General features: G+C 36.8%; 1 protein-coding gene across 1 annotated transcript; it reads left to right on the top strand.

Annotated features, from left to right (window-relative positions):
- Nucleotides 1–1475: 1475 nt before the first annotated feature.
- On the top strand, nucleotides 1476–13108 carry LOC122090863 (glutathione gamma-glutamylcysteinyltransferase 1-like). The gene is made up of 8 exons (XM_042660600.1): nucleotides 1476–1738; nucleotides 2647–2803; nucleotides 7290–7528; nucleotides 9006–9189; nucleotides 9927–9958; nucleotides 11527–11754; nucleotides 11896–12393; nucleotides 12605–13108. The coding sequence occupies exons 1-8, from the start codon at nucleotides 1664–1666 to the stop codon at nucleotides 12683–12685; spliced, it is 1494 nt and encodes a 497-aa protein (XP_042516534.1). The 5' UTR covers nucleotides 1476–1663; the 3' UTR covers nucleotides 12686–13108.

Below are 13108 nucleotides of genomic sequence, written 5' to 3'. Positions count from 1 at the left end.
TACCCCAATGCCCCTTCCATCCTAGTCCTCCCATTGGTTGAGCCACTAGCTCATGAAAAGCTAGTAGCATGTCCAACAATCTTCCAATGTATAATATCCTTTAAATTTGTTAAGGCGAAAATAACGCTACTTGGTCGTGTGTTCCTAAGCCTAGACATTTGGGTAGCAAAATGATCACTCTGCCTCCCTTTGTTGAATGTCTTAGTACACGTTTCCACTAGCCCATGCTAGCCTAGGCTTACACAACTAGGTAAGATTGTCAAAACCTAGCCCGAACCGATAAAACTGATCGAAACTGACCAATAAAATACGAACCAAACCAAACCGATCCTTATTGGATTGGCTTTGGACTGAGGTATGTTGGAACCAACTAAAAATTGGTCAAAACCAAACTGACCAATAACCAAACCGAATGAAACCGATACAAAAATTTACAAATTGATGAATTGACTATCCATTTTTTCACAATATTAGTGAGGAAAATTTTTATTGTAAGGGGAATTGTTACAAATCATTGAATGTTGGGTCATGAATAGAGAGATTGATTTGTAAATTGTAATAATGCTTCCATTGATTTCTTTGTTTACTATAGAAAACTAGTTTGATAGTTAAATGAATGATTAGGGATGACATGGTTCGTTTGTGATTTCAATATTAGTTATCTTCTTAGTAATTTGTTGTCCATTGGTTTCAATATTAGTTCCCTTATAGCGATAAATCATGATTTAATCATAATCATGAACTTAAAGTGTTTTTTTGATCAAATTTTGTTACTATAAGTTGTGTAGGTAAGATTGGCTTAAGCCCAATAATAAACCGATCTAAAATGGTATTAACCTGATATTGAAAAATCGAAATAAATTAAAACCAAACCGAACCGAAATCAAAACCGATCGAAAACCAAAGTTTCTTAATGAATTAGTTTTGATCTCCCTAATTCCTAGACCAAAACTAATTTAACTTGACCAAAACCGAACCAAACAATCCAATTAACGCCCCTACAACTAGGTAGTGTTCTCTCTCCCATTTATTAAAAAGAAGGCCCATGGGGTGTGGTTTCAACCGGATGGAGAGGATCTGGGCTCGTGTTACAATCCCCTCTAAAATACTATTTGTTTCCAACAATTGATTAGACGTTGTGATCTAACGCCCCACCGCCATGAAAAAAAAAAAAAAATTCCTTTCATGTTGATAATCCAAAGCACTCTCATTGGCCTCGACACTTTTCAGATAGCACCCTTACATGGTAAACGACCGTTTATAATCAGGTTGGCCTTGAGCCCGACATATCATTAAACCAGGCCGGTTTAGGACTTCACCGGCAGGGCTCGATAGGACCTAGAATTGACACCTCTAGATGCCAATCTAGTGGTCTATGGGGCCTTGATAGGAATGAGAAAGAAAGTTTCTTTAATACACTAGGTTTGGAACAATATAAAATAGTCAATTTAACCCATGTATAAAGAACCATTGTCAATGTCGCTATTCCTATTCGTATTCTGCTTTTTTTTTGCTTTGAAAAATTGGAAACTTCGCGGGTAAAATACTATAAATCGCAAGACACAGTCTTGAAAACTATACTCATTTCTTGCGATTTCGAGTGGTGGACTGCGAACTGCTGAGGACGAAGTCGAAGAACACGCGAGAGCGGTAACATTCAAAAATGGCGGTGGCTGGTTTGTACAGGCGTCTTCTTCCCTCTCCTCCTGCTATCGAATTCGCTTCATCTGAAGGAAAGGTTTGTTTTCTTGCTTCAATATTCTCTGTATTTCAATTTTTCTATCAGTAATTGGCTTCTTTTTCTTCGTTCTATGAAATCTTGATCGTCGGGAAACTGCAGTGGACCTTTTGGTATGATTATTTTGTTGTTTGAACAATTGTTTTTCTTTTACGAAATTCTTGTTCGTAACTTTAATGTGTTTACCTTAACCACATGATCAATCTTAAACAACTTGGTTCTCTGAGGTTTTCATCTTCCTATTGCTTGCCCACAATTGTTTAACTCTATGCACTTCGATGTCCTTAATTGTTTAATTTTATGCACTTGAAATATATTCTATGATGTTTTCTCTCATTGTGAATGTAATTTATACAAGACCTTGGAAGAATGTTTTCCAACATTTTCATGTTTTGGATCCCTTTGCAGATGGTCCTGGTCATTAAAACATGCCTGTGACATGTGGCAAGTGATGTTGCTTGCCCCATCTGCAGCTTTTTTGTGATTATCAAACATATTACAAAGTTTTGTATGTATTTTGAGAGGGATGGGGGAGGGGAAATGTCTACCAAAACATTAAATGATTCTGCAAGTAAGGAAAGGATTTATCGACACACGTAAGAATCACAATTTCCTTTCTATGAAGTTTGTTGTCTAAACAAATTGGTAGATCGTTAGGTTTAAGCTTTAAACCCCGAGGCTAAGTTCTTGTGCATCTAGTTGTGCTGCAGATTACAATTGTGCAACAAAGATGCATCCCTTTGTATAAAATATAACTCTTTCCCCCATTAATCTAGGAGTTTCTATGCAATTTCGGAAAAGCACATTCATATGGACTTCTGTAGATATTTTTATTTTTGGGTACCTTGGGATCCCTTCTTTTGGTTTATTTTATCCACACTCCTCTGGTCATGTCTCCAAAATTTCAGCAACTCTTCGTTGAAGCCCTTCAAGGTGGACACATGGAAGGATTCTACAAGTTAATTTCATACTTTCAAACACAATCAGAACCTGCATATTGTGGACTAGCCAGCCTCTCCATGGTATTGAATGCCCTTGCCATTGATCCTGGAAGAAAATGGAAAGGTAACTACAAAACTATTACATCTTGTGAGGTAGTTGTCTGAATTTGTTCTAAGTGGCTCTGTCTATGAAGAATAAAGATTTGAAAAAGACATGTGATTATTTTCACATTCCTTTGCATTTTCCTTAATTTAGAGACTATACATTAACGTATGAAAAGTTTTGAAAAACCTGAAAAGCACTAAATAATGTGGGGTTGATGAAGGGCTGGAGGGTCATGTTTTCAAGAGAAAGTTAACTATAATCTTCTACCTTTTTTTTCCCCTTGGGTACAAGGATAATTCCCCCCCCCCCACCCAAAAAAAAAAGGGGGAAAAGAAAAAAGCAGCGGGATTTCATGTTTGGTCTCCTCTATCAACAGCTGGATGACTTACCACCACGCCAGGGGTGGGACCCTACTATAATTCTAATTAAAAGTCAATAACACTGATAATAATTGATAGGAAGAATCGGAACAAATTGAAAGCATCTTGGGAATAATAAAGAATCTTATTCAAAAAACACTATTCTGATATGATTATCTGCAGATTGAAAGTTCATAGAGCCTGAAACTGATTGAAGAATCAATGGCTAACTGAACTAAACATTAAGTAACTTGTCTCAGTTTAGTGAAACAGTTGATGAATTATGAAATTACTGAGCTGAGAATTGGTTAGAAATCATAAGCATGAGTAACGACCAGTAATACTTGTAGCAGATGAAAATAATAATAATAACTCAGAAAAGCCTAGCCACTGTCTAGGGATACCAATATACATGCAGGGTCCCGAGAATAAATTTCATAAATCCAAAAAAACCTGTTTAACCCAAACCTTTTCTAGCAGATTTAAACCTAGAGCAACTAACAACCAGCCTAGTATAATCTAAGAGAGAGAATAGAAAAGAAGTAGAGAATAGAAGGCAGCAAGGGAAGCTACCAATGGTAGAGAATGGACTTAGACCCTAATCAGTAGCAGCACATAATTATTTATAATAGGGTTATGAACAGATTTACAAAACCTGCCTTAGACAGAGGGAACCCACGATTTAAGACTAAACAGCAAGGATTTGACAAGAATACCCTCACATTATAATGGTTATATGAAAGTTTATAATTCTTAAATCTTAACACTCCCCCTCAAGCTGTAGCATAAATATCACCCATGCCTAGCTTGAAACACCCTTGAAGAAACACATTTTTAAACAAGGTTTTAGTGACCAGTCACGAAGCTGTTGAGTAGAGCTGAGAAACAGATTGGTGATCGATTTCCTCAACACAACATCACGAATAAAATGGAAGTCAACCTCAGTATGCTTTGTGCTCTCATGAAACATTGGATTACTAACAATGTAGGTGGCATAATGATTATCAGAGTATATGTATTAGACACAAAAAAACTAGCTCTTGAAGAAAACATTTCAATCACAGTAATTCATCTGTTGTATGAGCCATGACCCTATACTCAGGTTTAGCATTGGACCTCACTACTGTAGTTTGTTTGTTACTCCTCCAAGTAATGAGGTTGCCCCCAACAAATGTACAATAACTTGTGGTACACCTCTTATCACCTTCAGCACCAGCCGAGTTAGCATCAGAATAACCATTAAGTTTAATATGTACATGAGGTTTGTAAGTGAGCCCTTTTCCTAGAGCACCCTTAAGATATCAGAGAATGTGATATGCAACCTCCGAGTGAACTTGCTTTGGTGATTCCTATAACACCTACTGCAAAGGATATGTCTGCCTAGTCACAATGAGATAGATGAACTTGCCCGTAAATTCATTACTATCACAATAGAAAGCTTCTGATGAGACTCCATAGGAGTATCAGTAAGTTTACATGCTAACATACTACTCTCAAACAATAAATCAATAACATACTTCCTCTGAGTAAGACTAATACGCTTTTTTTCTTTACATGTGACTACTTAGATCCATCTGAAAATGTTGCCGCAAATAAGCTTTGACATCTTCAATACTAGACAAATCATTATCAGAAAGAATGATATCGTCAACATAAATCATCAAAAAATCACCCTGGAATCCTAATGACGAACAAACACAGAGTGATCAGAGTAGCACCGTGCAAAACTACAACCACGAGCAAATTTACTGAACTTGTCAAACCAAGACCTTGGAGACAATTTTAGACATAGATTCTCTTGTATAGTCTACACGCTTTCCTTTTATCATCCACCAAAGCAACATACTTATGAGATTACTCCATATAGACCTCCTTAAGTAAATTATCATACAAAAAAACATTCTTTATATCTAGTTGATACAACAGCCAGTCAAGATTAACATCTAGGGGATAAGAACATGCGTAGAGTTCAGCTGAGAAACAAGAGAAAATATCTCAAAATAGTCAACACCATAAGTCTAAGTGTAGCCCTTGGCCACCAAGCAAGCGTTAAACATCTCAACAGATCCATTAGGGTGATACTTAATGGTATACACCCAATGACACTTAACAATCTCCTTACATGGAAGTAACTCAACAAGAGGCCTTGTTTGACTAGAGCATCCATCTCCTCTTCCATAATGAATTTCCATCCAAGATGATAAAGTGCCTCATGATAAGATTGAGGTGTAGAGTGGGCGGAAAGGATCAAGAAGATTATTGTTCAATAGTGTAAGTGATCAAGGAACGTTGGGTGCCTGAATGATACACTTAATGAAGAGCAACTGGTAACTCAATAATTGAAGAAGATAGGGCACAACCTGCAGAGGAAGTGTCATTGTATGGCACGAGGCAAAGGAGAAGCAACATCCATAACATACACCTTAGGATGATTCTGATGTTCTTTCAGAGGTTGTGATGACTGTGGAGAGTCGGTAAGAGGAAGCAACACAAGGATAAGTGGAGAGCCGACAAGATCAGATTCCAAGATATGACTCTCAGCAGAAAAATACGGAGTATGTTCAAAAAAGGTAACATCAGCACTGACAAACTGTTTCCTCATTACAAGATCATAACACTTAGCCTTACTAGGTATGAAAGTATTCAAGAAAGTCATATTTAACAGCCCAAGGAGACAATTTATCAATGTCAGGTCTCAAATTATGAACAAAATAAGTGCAACCAAATACTCGGGGTGGTAAAGAAAACGATGGAGAGTTAGGGAACACAATAGACATGGGTGACTGATTTTTAAGAGCAGATGATGGCACACTTGGTCCAACGGTAAATGTATGAATGTTGCGACCTAGTGGTCAAGAGGTCGAAACAGCCTCTTGACATTCTTAGGGTAAGGCTGAGTAGTTCTCGACACCCCGGACCTCACACATGCGGGAGCCTCATGCACTGGGTACGCCCTCTCTGATCGCATTTGATTAATAAAATAACATGCACAGTCAAAACGAAATCACACTAAAAATTTAAGGAACATTATAATGAAATAATAATGAACGAGCAGTTTCTAGCTAATGACGATTCTTTTGTTCAGCTACGCCATTTTGTTGATGAGTGTAAGAACAACTAGTTTGATGAATAATGCCATGCTCGGAACAAAAGAATGAAATTTCTTATTGTGCGCATTTAAGAGTATCTTCAGAACGAAATACTTTGAAAGTGACACCAAACGTTGTTTTTATTTCATTGTAAAATTACTTAAAGAAAGAGAAAAATTTTGAACAATCTTTCAATAAATAAATTCACCAGGGAATGAGCGCATGTGGTGGATATATGATCTGGTGACTGTTGCAGCTGAGCTTCTTCTTTTTTGCTGGCATGGATGTAGAGGAAGCTGATTAGTGATTACATTGAAGAGCAGACCATTGAACTAAAGGAGGTTTCTGAGTATGGTCTGCCTCTTAGTATGATTGGGGGCAGATGAGGATTCCAGTCATGGGATGGATACCAGATGCCTTTGCTGAGCTGATTGGAGAGATAAATTTGGAAAGACTGTTTTTATGACTAACAAAAGAATCGACAAAATGGTTTAAAGAGGGATTTTTGCTTCCACTATCGTCAAACTTAGGACAGGTAGAAGCTGTCTGTTCCAATCCTTGGAAGTGACAGCAACGACACAGGTCAAACTGGCCCTTGTTGTTCTGCTTCTAATGATTTAGGTTTAATATGACTGTTAACTGACTGAAATCTGGTTTGGTGTGCAAAAGAACTCAGGTACCATATGACCAACCTAAACCAATAGGTTTCCCTGGTTACCTTGGAAAAGTGGTTAGGTGTCTTTCATGCTTAATATGTTGGGGCCAAATTGGGAGTGTACTAATGTCTAATACATTTCAAGTCTGGTATTGATGAAACCTGCCTCAAATTTGACTCAATTCAATTCTAAATTCTTGGAGGAATCGGAAATGATCAAAGTGGTTGGTTGGTTTTTTTTTTTTTTTTTTTGGGGGGGGGGGGTGGTTGCAATGCTTTAAACGGTCTTTAACTAATAACTTAGCATTCTGGGAATCTGGTTCTTCTCTAGAACTACTGTAAAGTTGTTGTTTTCATTCATTGGCAGTATTTGCACTTTATTTTCATGATTTATCTTACAGGACCTTGGAGATGGTTTGATGAATCTATGCTAGACTGTTGTGAGCCCTTAGAAAAGATTAAATCTGAAGGCATCACATTTGGGAAGGTAGCATGTTTGGCCCAATGTGCTGGTGCTAAAGTTGAAGCTTTTCGCACAAACCAGACCACCATCAATGATTTTCGTAAATATGTAATGTCATGTACCTCTTCTGAAGATTGTCATGTGATTACTTCATACCATCGAGGACCTTTCAAACAGGTACGGAGTGCAATTTATTCAGCAGTGCAGCTAGATGTATTTTCACTTAGCTATAAACTTCTCATAATTCCTGGGTAGAGTTATTTGTGGCAATAACCTAAATAGATCATCCAAGTGGAGGATGACGGACTACTAGGGCTATGAGCTTGATCAACAATGGTTATGTGATCATGTGTTTTGTTGCTACTGTACCTTTGTCTGTTACAGATTGGTTTAGTGGTTGAAAAATATCTAATTGTGTTCTTCATCCACTGAAAGTGGGTATCTTATGCAATATACTTCATTAAAATGCATCTACAGCCATTATTTCACTAAAATCTATGACTCGTTTATCAAGTGACTTTATGTAATATCAGGGCAGTTGCCTCATTCCTTTAGAATTGTGAGTATTACAGCAGACTGTATTGTGTAATTTGGTTGTTATACGCAACTATTAGCTTTGTAATACTTGAACTCAGCTAGCTTTGTAAAAATGATGGTTTATAATTATTAACATGTTAATCTCAGATACATTTAATCTTCTTTTGGTTTGTCTGCTTCCGGTTTACCAAGTTTTCAAATTCTTCAGTTTCTGATGTTTCTTTTCATTTTAATCTGATAATGGTTGCTATTATATTTTAGCAGATATAAAGTTTTTGATGGATAAAATTCAATATGACCAGTTGTCCAATGAATTGATTTCTCTTTGATTACTCTTTTTGAGAACCTTGATGAAGTTTACATTTGCTGCAGAGATCTAGATAATCGGTGTAGTCGTCCATCGCCATCTTTACTTTTTAAAGGACACCTTCATTCCTAATGCACCTTTAAGTTAATCAAAAAAAAAATCTCTGTCGTAGAAATGATTGCCAATTGTGCTCTTATAGCCCAACAGTCAAGGGTTTATCAATAAATTTATCCTTTCATATGTCTCCCATCCAGTTAAAATACGTATACAGTTCTGTGGTCACACGAGTGTAAAAAATTGATTTTCCAACCTTTGAGCTTATTAATTTGAACATCACTTATGGATGTAGGTCTTTACATTAGTGATGGTAATTTTCCTGGCTTTCTCTTCTTTATCAAAAGAAGTCATAACTATCCTTTTCCAGATATTTTACCTTCCTGTATTTTGATCTAGTAATGTGGAACCATATAATGTGATTCAATAGGAAGGGTACACTATTCTGGATGACATTGTCATATCAAGTTCGATATTCAATAATAGCTTCCATTTATGGAATGAAAGGCTATATATGAAGTATAACTTCCACTTTGGTGTCTTGGGTTTTTGTAGATATAGGAAGTGCTAAGTTTGGAAGTTTATTATCAGTTGCTGCATCATATGTTTTGGGTAGTTGTGATTTATAAACTTTTGTCATTAGTATATATATATATATATTGGTACTAGTCATTAATATATTTCTGGACTCTCATATATGGCTCTCATCTTCTTTAAATACCTTTTCACATGTTTAATTGTAAGAGAGTTCTTCAGACAGGAACTGGTCATTTTTCACCTATTGGTGGTTATCATGCTGGAACGGACATGGCGCTGATTTTGGATGTGGCACGCTTTAAGTATCCTCCTCACTGGGTTCCACTTATACTTCTTTGGGAAGCCATGGATATTGTTGATGAAGCAACAGGACAGCGTAGAGGGTACGAGTTTGTTGGTTTTTGTTTCTAAATTTGATATTTTGTCAAAATAGATTGATGGAGCTTTGGTCCACTGTGATATGCCTTCCAGATGAACATATAATTCTCACAGATAGTTTAGAGATGCTTCTACCCTGCCTTTCTTTTGCCCTTTTCCCTCTTTGTCTATAACAAATTATAATCCTTTTAGATGAAAAGCTCCTACATGACAATAAGAATTACGAATCTTTTGTTTTTTATAGTGAAGAATTAGGAAAAGTGGGTCTATTAGTACCTTGAGAAGTACATATGAAATGTTTTAAATCACCATTTGTACCGAAAAATTGTATCATATCTTGACAGGATATTTTACCAAAAGAAAGGCCCTCTATACTTCACAAGCCCAAAGACCGTTATACAAGAGAATGGAAAAATTATATTATACAGAAGATGTTCTCCAGTTACAATTAATGTCACATTCTTTTTTATCGACAATTCCTGTGTAATTGAAACCCAAAATAGCAATCTTCTCCTTTGCTTTCTGACCACCAATATACAGGTTCTACCCTTCAGTTATTGTTTCTTTCAATGAAATTGTTTATGCTACCATAGCTGGGATAAACTTCTGTAGTTTCTTCTTTGTTTACCAAAGTATGGGTTTCTTAAGTTCATGGATAAAGAGGACAGATCAGCTGGAAAAAAGGAGCAAAAGGGAGCAGGGGCCTGCACACCCTCCCCCAGAAGTAGGACAGTATGCCATCCTATAACTGCCATGTGGCAGTTCAAGGTGGACCTCAAGTCTTCTACTCACATGTCAAGTTTCAGCCCAATGACAAAATAGGTTATAAAAAAATCATCACCCTTCCATGTGGCAACAAAATAGGGCATACTGATTTACTTCCTGTGAGGGCATGCTGGAATATTTTTCTAAAAAAGAGAGGGGAAAATAACTCCATTTAGGAAGGAGAGTCGCAAACTATGGCCTATTCACATGGTTATGCATGTTGCAAGTCTACAAGGATGTGAGAATTAAAAATGCAAAATTATGATGTGGTCTTGCCTTGGTAATCTTGTTATACACAAATTTTGGCCTACTTCCCTACTTTACAAATTCATCCCACTTTTGATTTGGCAGAATTGTCGGTTCGTATTCCCCCAACACTTGAAAAGTATGAAATTTGGTGCTTGCCTTCTCTGTGAACTTTTCCATTCCTAAAAGCACAGGAAAAATTAATGTTATACAACTCTATTTTTTATGTTCTATCAGTCTATGTTTTTTTTTGTTTGCTGGTATTTTTATGTGTCTATTTCTAAAGGATTGCCTATTTTGGTCCAGGGCTTGAGCTTTGCTTGGAATTTAGCGCTTGTTTGTATTCTAGTTTGTGGCTTGTCTTGTTGCTTCGAAGCTGTCTCATTACGTTCAATAATTCTCTTTTTTTTTTTTTCAGTTTTATGCAATTTCAAGGATTCACAGAGCACATCAATGCTTACACCCTGGTAAGGTTCGAGCATCCTCCCCCCCTCCCCACCCCCCCCCCCCCCAAAAAATAAAAAAAAAAAAAAAAAGGCGGGTAGATCCCAATGTTGGAATGAGATGCAATTAGATGTGATTATAGTAGCTAGTTAAGGCTCATATTACAGATAAGATCAACTATGTGGTTGTGTTTAGTTTGGCCAATTGTATTGCAATCAAGTTGCATTTCTTTTGTTTTTATTTATTGTACACCAATTTAGATAGACAACTCATGGCTATGTAATGTGAATAGGCAGAAATGTTGTAGCAGAATAACACCATTCTTTTATATCTTCCATTTTGTGGCAGGGTTTCTTTTAACCCTCTCTGTCCTGTTATTGGAAGAATGACTTTTTTTTAATATTCCATGTGATACATTTATTTCAGCTTTTATGCACCCAAGTGACCCAACAACAGTGGTTTCTTATTAAAAACTACTAGTTGTTGGTAAACGGTGAGGTTTTACATATGTTCTTTCTTACTTACAATTTGTCTATGATCCCAAAGTCCAAACAGGTGAAAGGCTATTATGCCTGGATCCTTGACGCTTTTGCTCTTGGTAGCGTAAGGAATCAAAATAAATGGCTAAAATTGTGGCGGACAGTTTCTCGAAGAAATGAGCAAGAGGGATGATGAAATCAAAGAATCATAAATGGAAATTCTTTGTCCATATCTCTTGGAAGCATAGCATACATGCATATGTGCATACATGTTTTATGTTTTACCATCAAACTTCATCATAATAAACATATGACACATCTGCAGTAAAAATATTTTTTCTACTTTTATGAGTGGATGCTTTAGATTGTCTTGAAGCACTGCTTGTGGTGTTGGTATCAATTAATCCTAACCATGAAACATTGGGCAGAGCTGTAAACACGTTAGTTGGACTAGAATGTCGAATTACCTAATTGATGATGTACCAGTCCTGATGAAGTCGGAAGATATAAAAGATGTTCAGAAGCTTCTTTCTGTTATATTCACATCACTTCCTGCCAATTTTGGAGAGTTCATCAAGTGGGTTGCAGAGGTTCGGAGACGAGAGGAAGGGGGTTCGGGTTTAAGCAAAGAGGAGAAAGAAAGGCTTGCTGTAAAGGTCATGTATAACTTGTAAAGTTAATCCACTTAAGCAATGACAAAATTTGTTCATTTTCTTTTATTTTCCAAACAATCTATTTCTCAATCATTTTCAGACTCACTATATTTTTATATATTGAAATTACAATTTGTGTCTCAGGAAGAAATACTGAACGCAGTACATGAAACTGGACTCTTCAAACATGTGACAGAATGGCTTTCTGCAAACTTGTGTTGTCAAAGCCTGCAACCTTTAATAAAAAAGGACACGTTGCCTGAAATTGCGGCAAATGTTTGTTGCCAAGGGGCGGAGCTTTTGACAGGGAAGTCTGGGTCAGACAGATTCTGCTGTCGGGCCACATGTGTGCAATGCTTGAAGGCTGAGGGTGACCCACCTGTCACGGTGGTCTGTGGTACAGTGGTCACAGGTAGTGGAGAACAAAGTGTGGATGTGCTGGTTCCTTCATCACCAAAAAAGCAGAGGATTTGCTGTGGTTCTAATCCTGGCAGTCACTTTCCAGAAAACAGTGATCTTCTAACAGTATTATTACTGGCCTTGCCTCCACAGACATGGTCTAATATCAAAGAAGAGAAGTTGTTGGAGGAAACCAATGGTCTTGTTTCGACAGACAATCTCCCCATTTTGCTGCAAGAAGAGGTAGTTTATTTTCATGCTTTTACCTTTTAGTTGGAATTTGGATATTGAGAATCTAATTGGCCGTGTACCGTTTTAGTTTTTATTTTTTATTGAATCAGTTGTTTGGAAAAACTTCACCATAGGTTCAGGTTGACGAATTTTAGCTGTGGGATTGTTATTGGAGAAATTGATACAGATAACAGTGATCTCATTGTTACCTATGACATTGCAGGTGCTGCATCTGAGAAGACAATTCTATTTCCTCAAAAGATGTCAAGATAAAAGGGTTGATGAAGATCTTGGTACACTCTAACAATATCCTTTCTTTTTTTTTGCTTCACACCCCGCCATTCTCTCTTTCCTTATCATATCTGTCATCAAAGAGCGTGACAAATGTGTAATAATTTAAGGTATTTTTGCTAGAAGCAGTGCCAGTGTTTCTCCAAATTGTAGCACGCTATTAAGGTGGGTAAGATATCATCCTCAAGCATATCGAACAAATGATAAAAGATCAGGTTTACCGTGTCGTGAGAAGTGAATCATAAATATAGATTTCTTTAATTACTACTGGCATTCGTATTTCCAGAGTCTCAAACCTAAATTTTTGTAAAATGTAGTGACATTTGTGGCTTCTCTGTTTCCTTACTCTTGCCCAAAGTTGATTTGTTGAGTGTGACATAGGTTGCAATAGTTTTGGGCTATAACTTAATACAATTTGAGGATTACATTTGGACGA

Source organism: Macadamia integrifolia, chromosome 10 (genome assembly GCF_013358625.1).
Source record: "Macadamia integrifolia cultivar HAES 741 chromosome 10, SCU_Mint_v3, whole genome shotgun sequence".
Classification (NCBI taxonomy): Eukaryota; Viridiplantae; Streptophyta; class Magnoliopsida; order Proteales; family Proteaceae; genus Macadamia; species Macadamia integrifolia.
This window is presented reverse-complemented; position numbering and strand designations above follow the sequence as displayed.

Coding starts and splice junctions, on each gene's coding strand:
- LOC122090863 (XM_042660600.1), top strand. CDS start 1,664: ATGGCGGTGGCTGGTTTGTACAGGCGTCTTCTTCCCTCTCCTCCTGCT. Junction 7,529..9,005: donor ATCGAGGACCTTTCAAACAG/GTACGGAGTGCA, acceptor AGAGTTCTTCAG/ACAGGAACTGGTCATTTTTC. Junction 11,755..11,895: donor AAGAAAGGCTTGCTGTAAAG/GTCATGTATAAC, acceptor TTTGTGTCTCAG/GAAGAAATACTGAACGCAGT.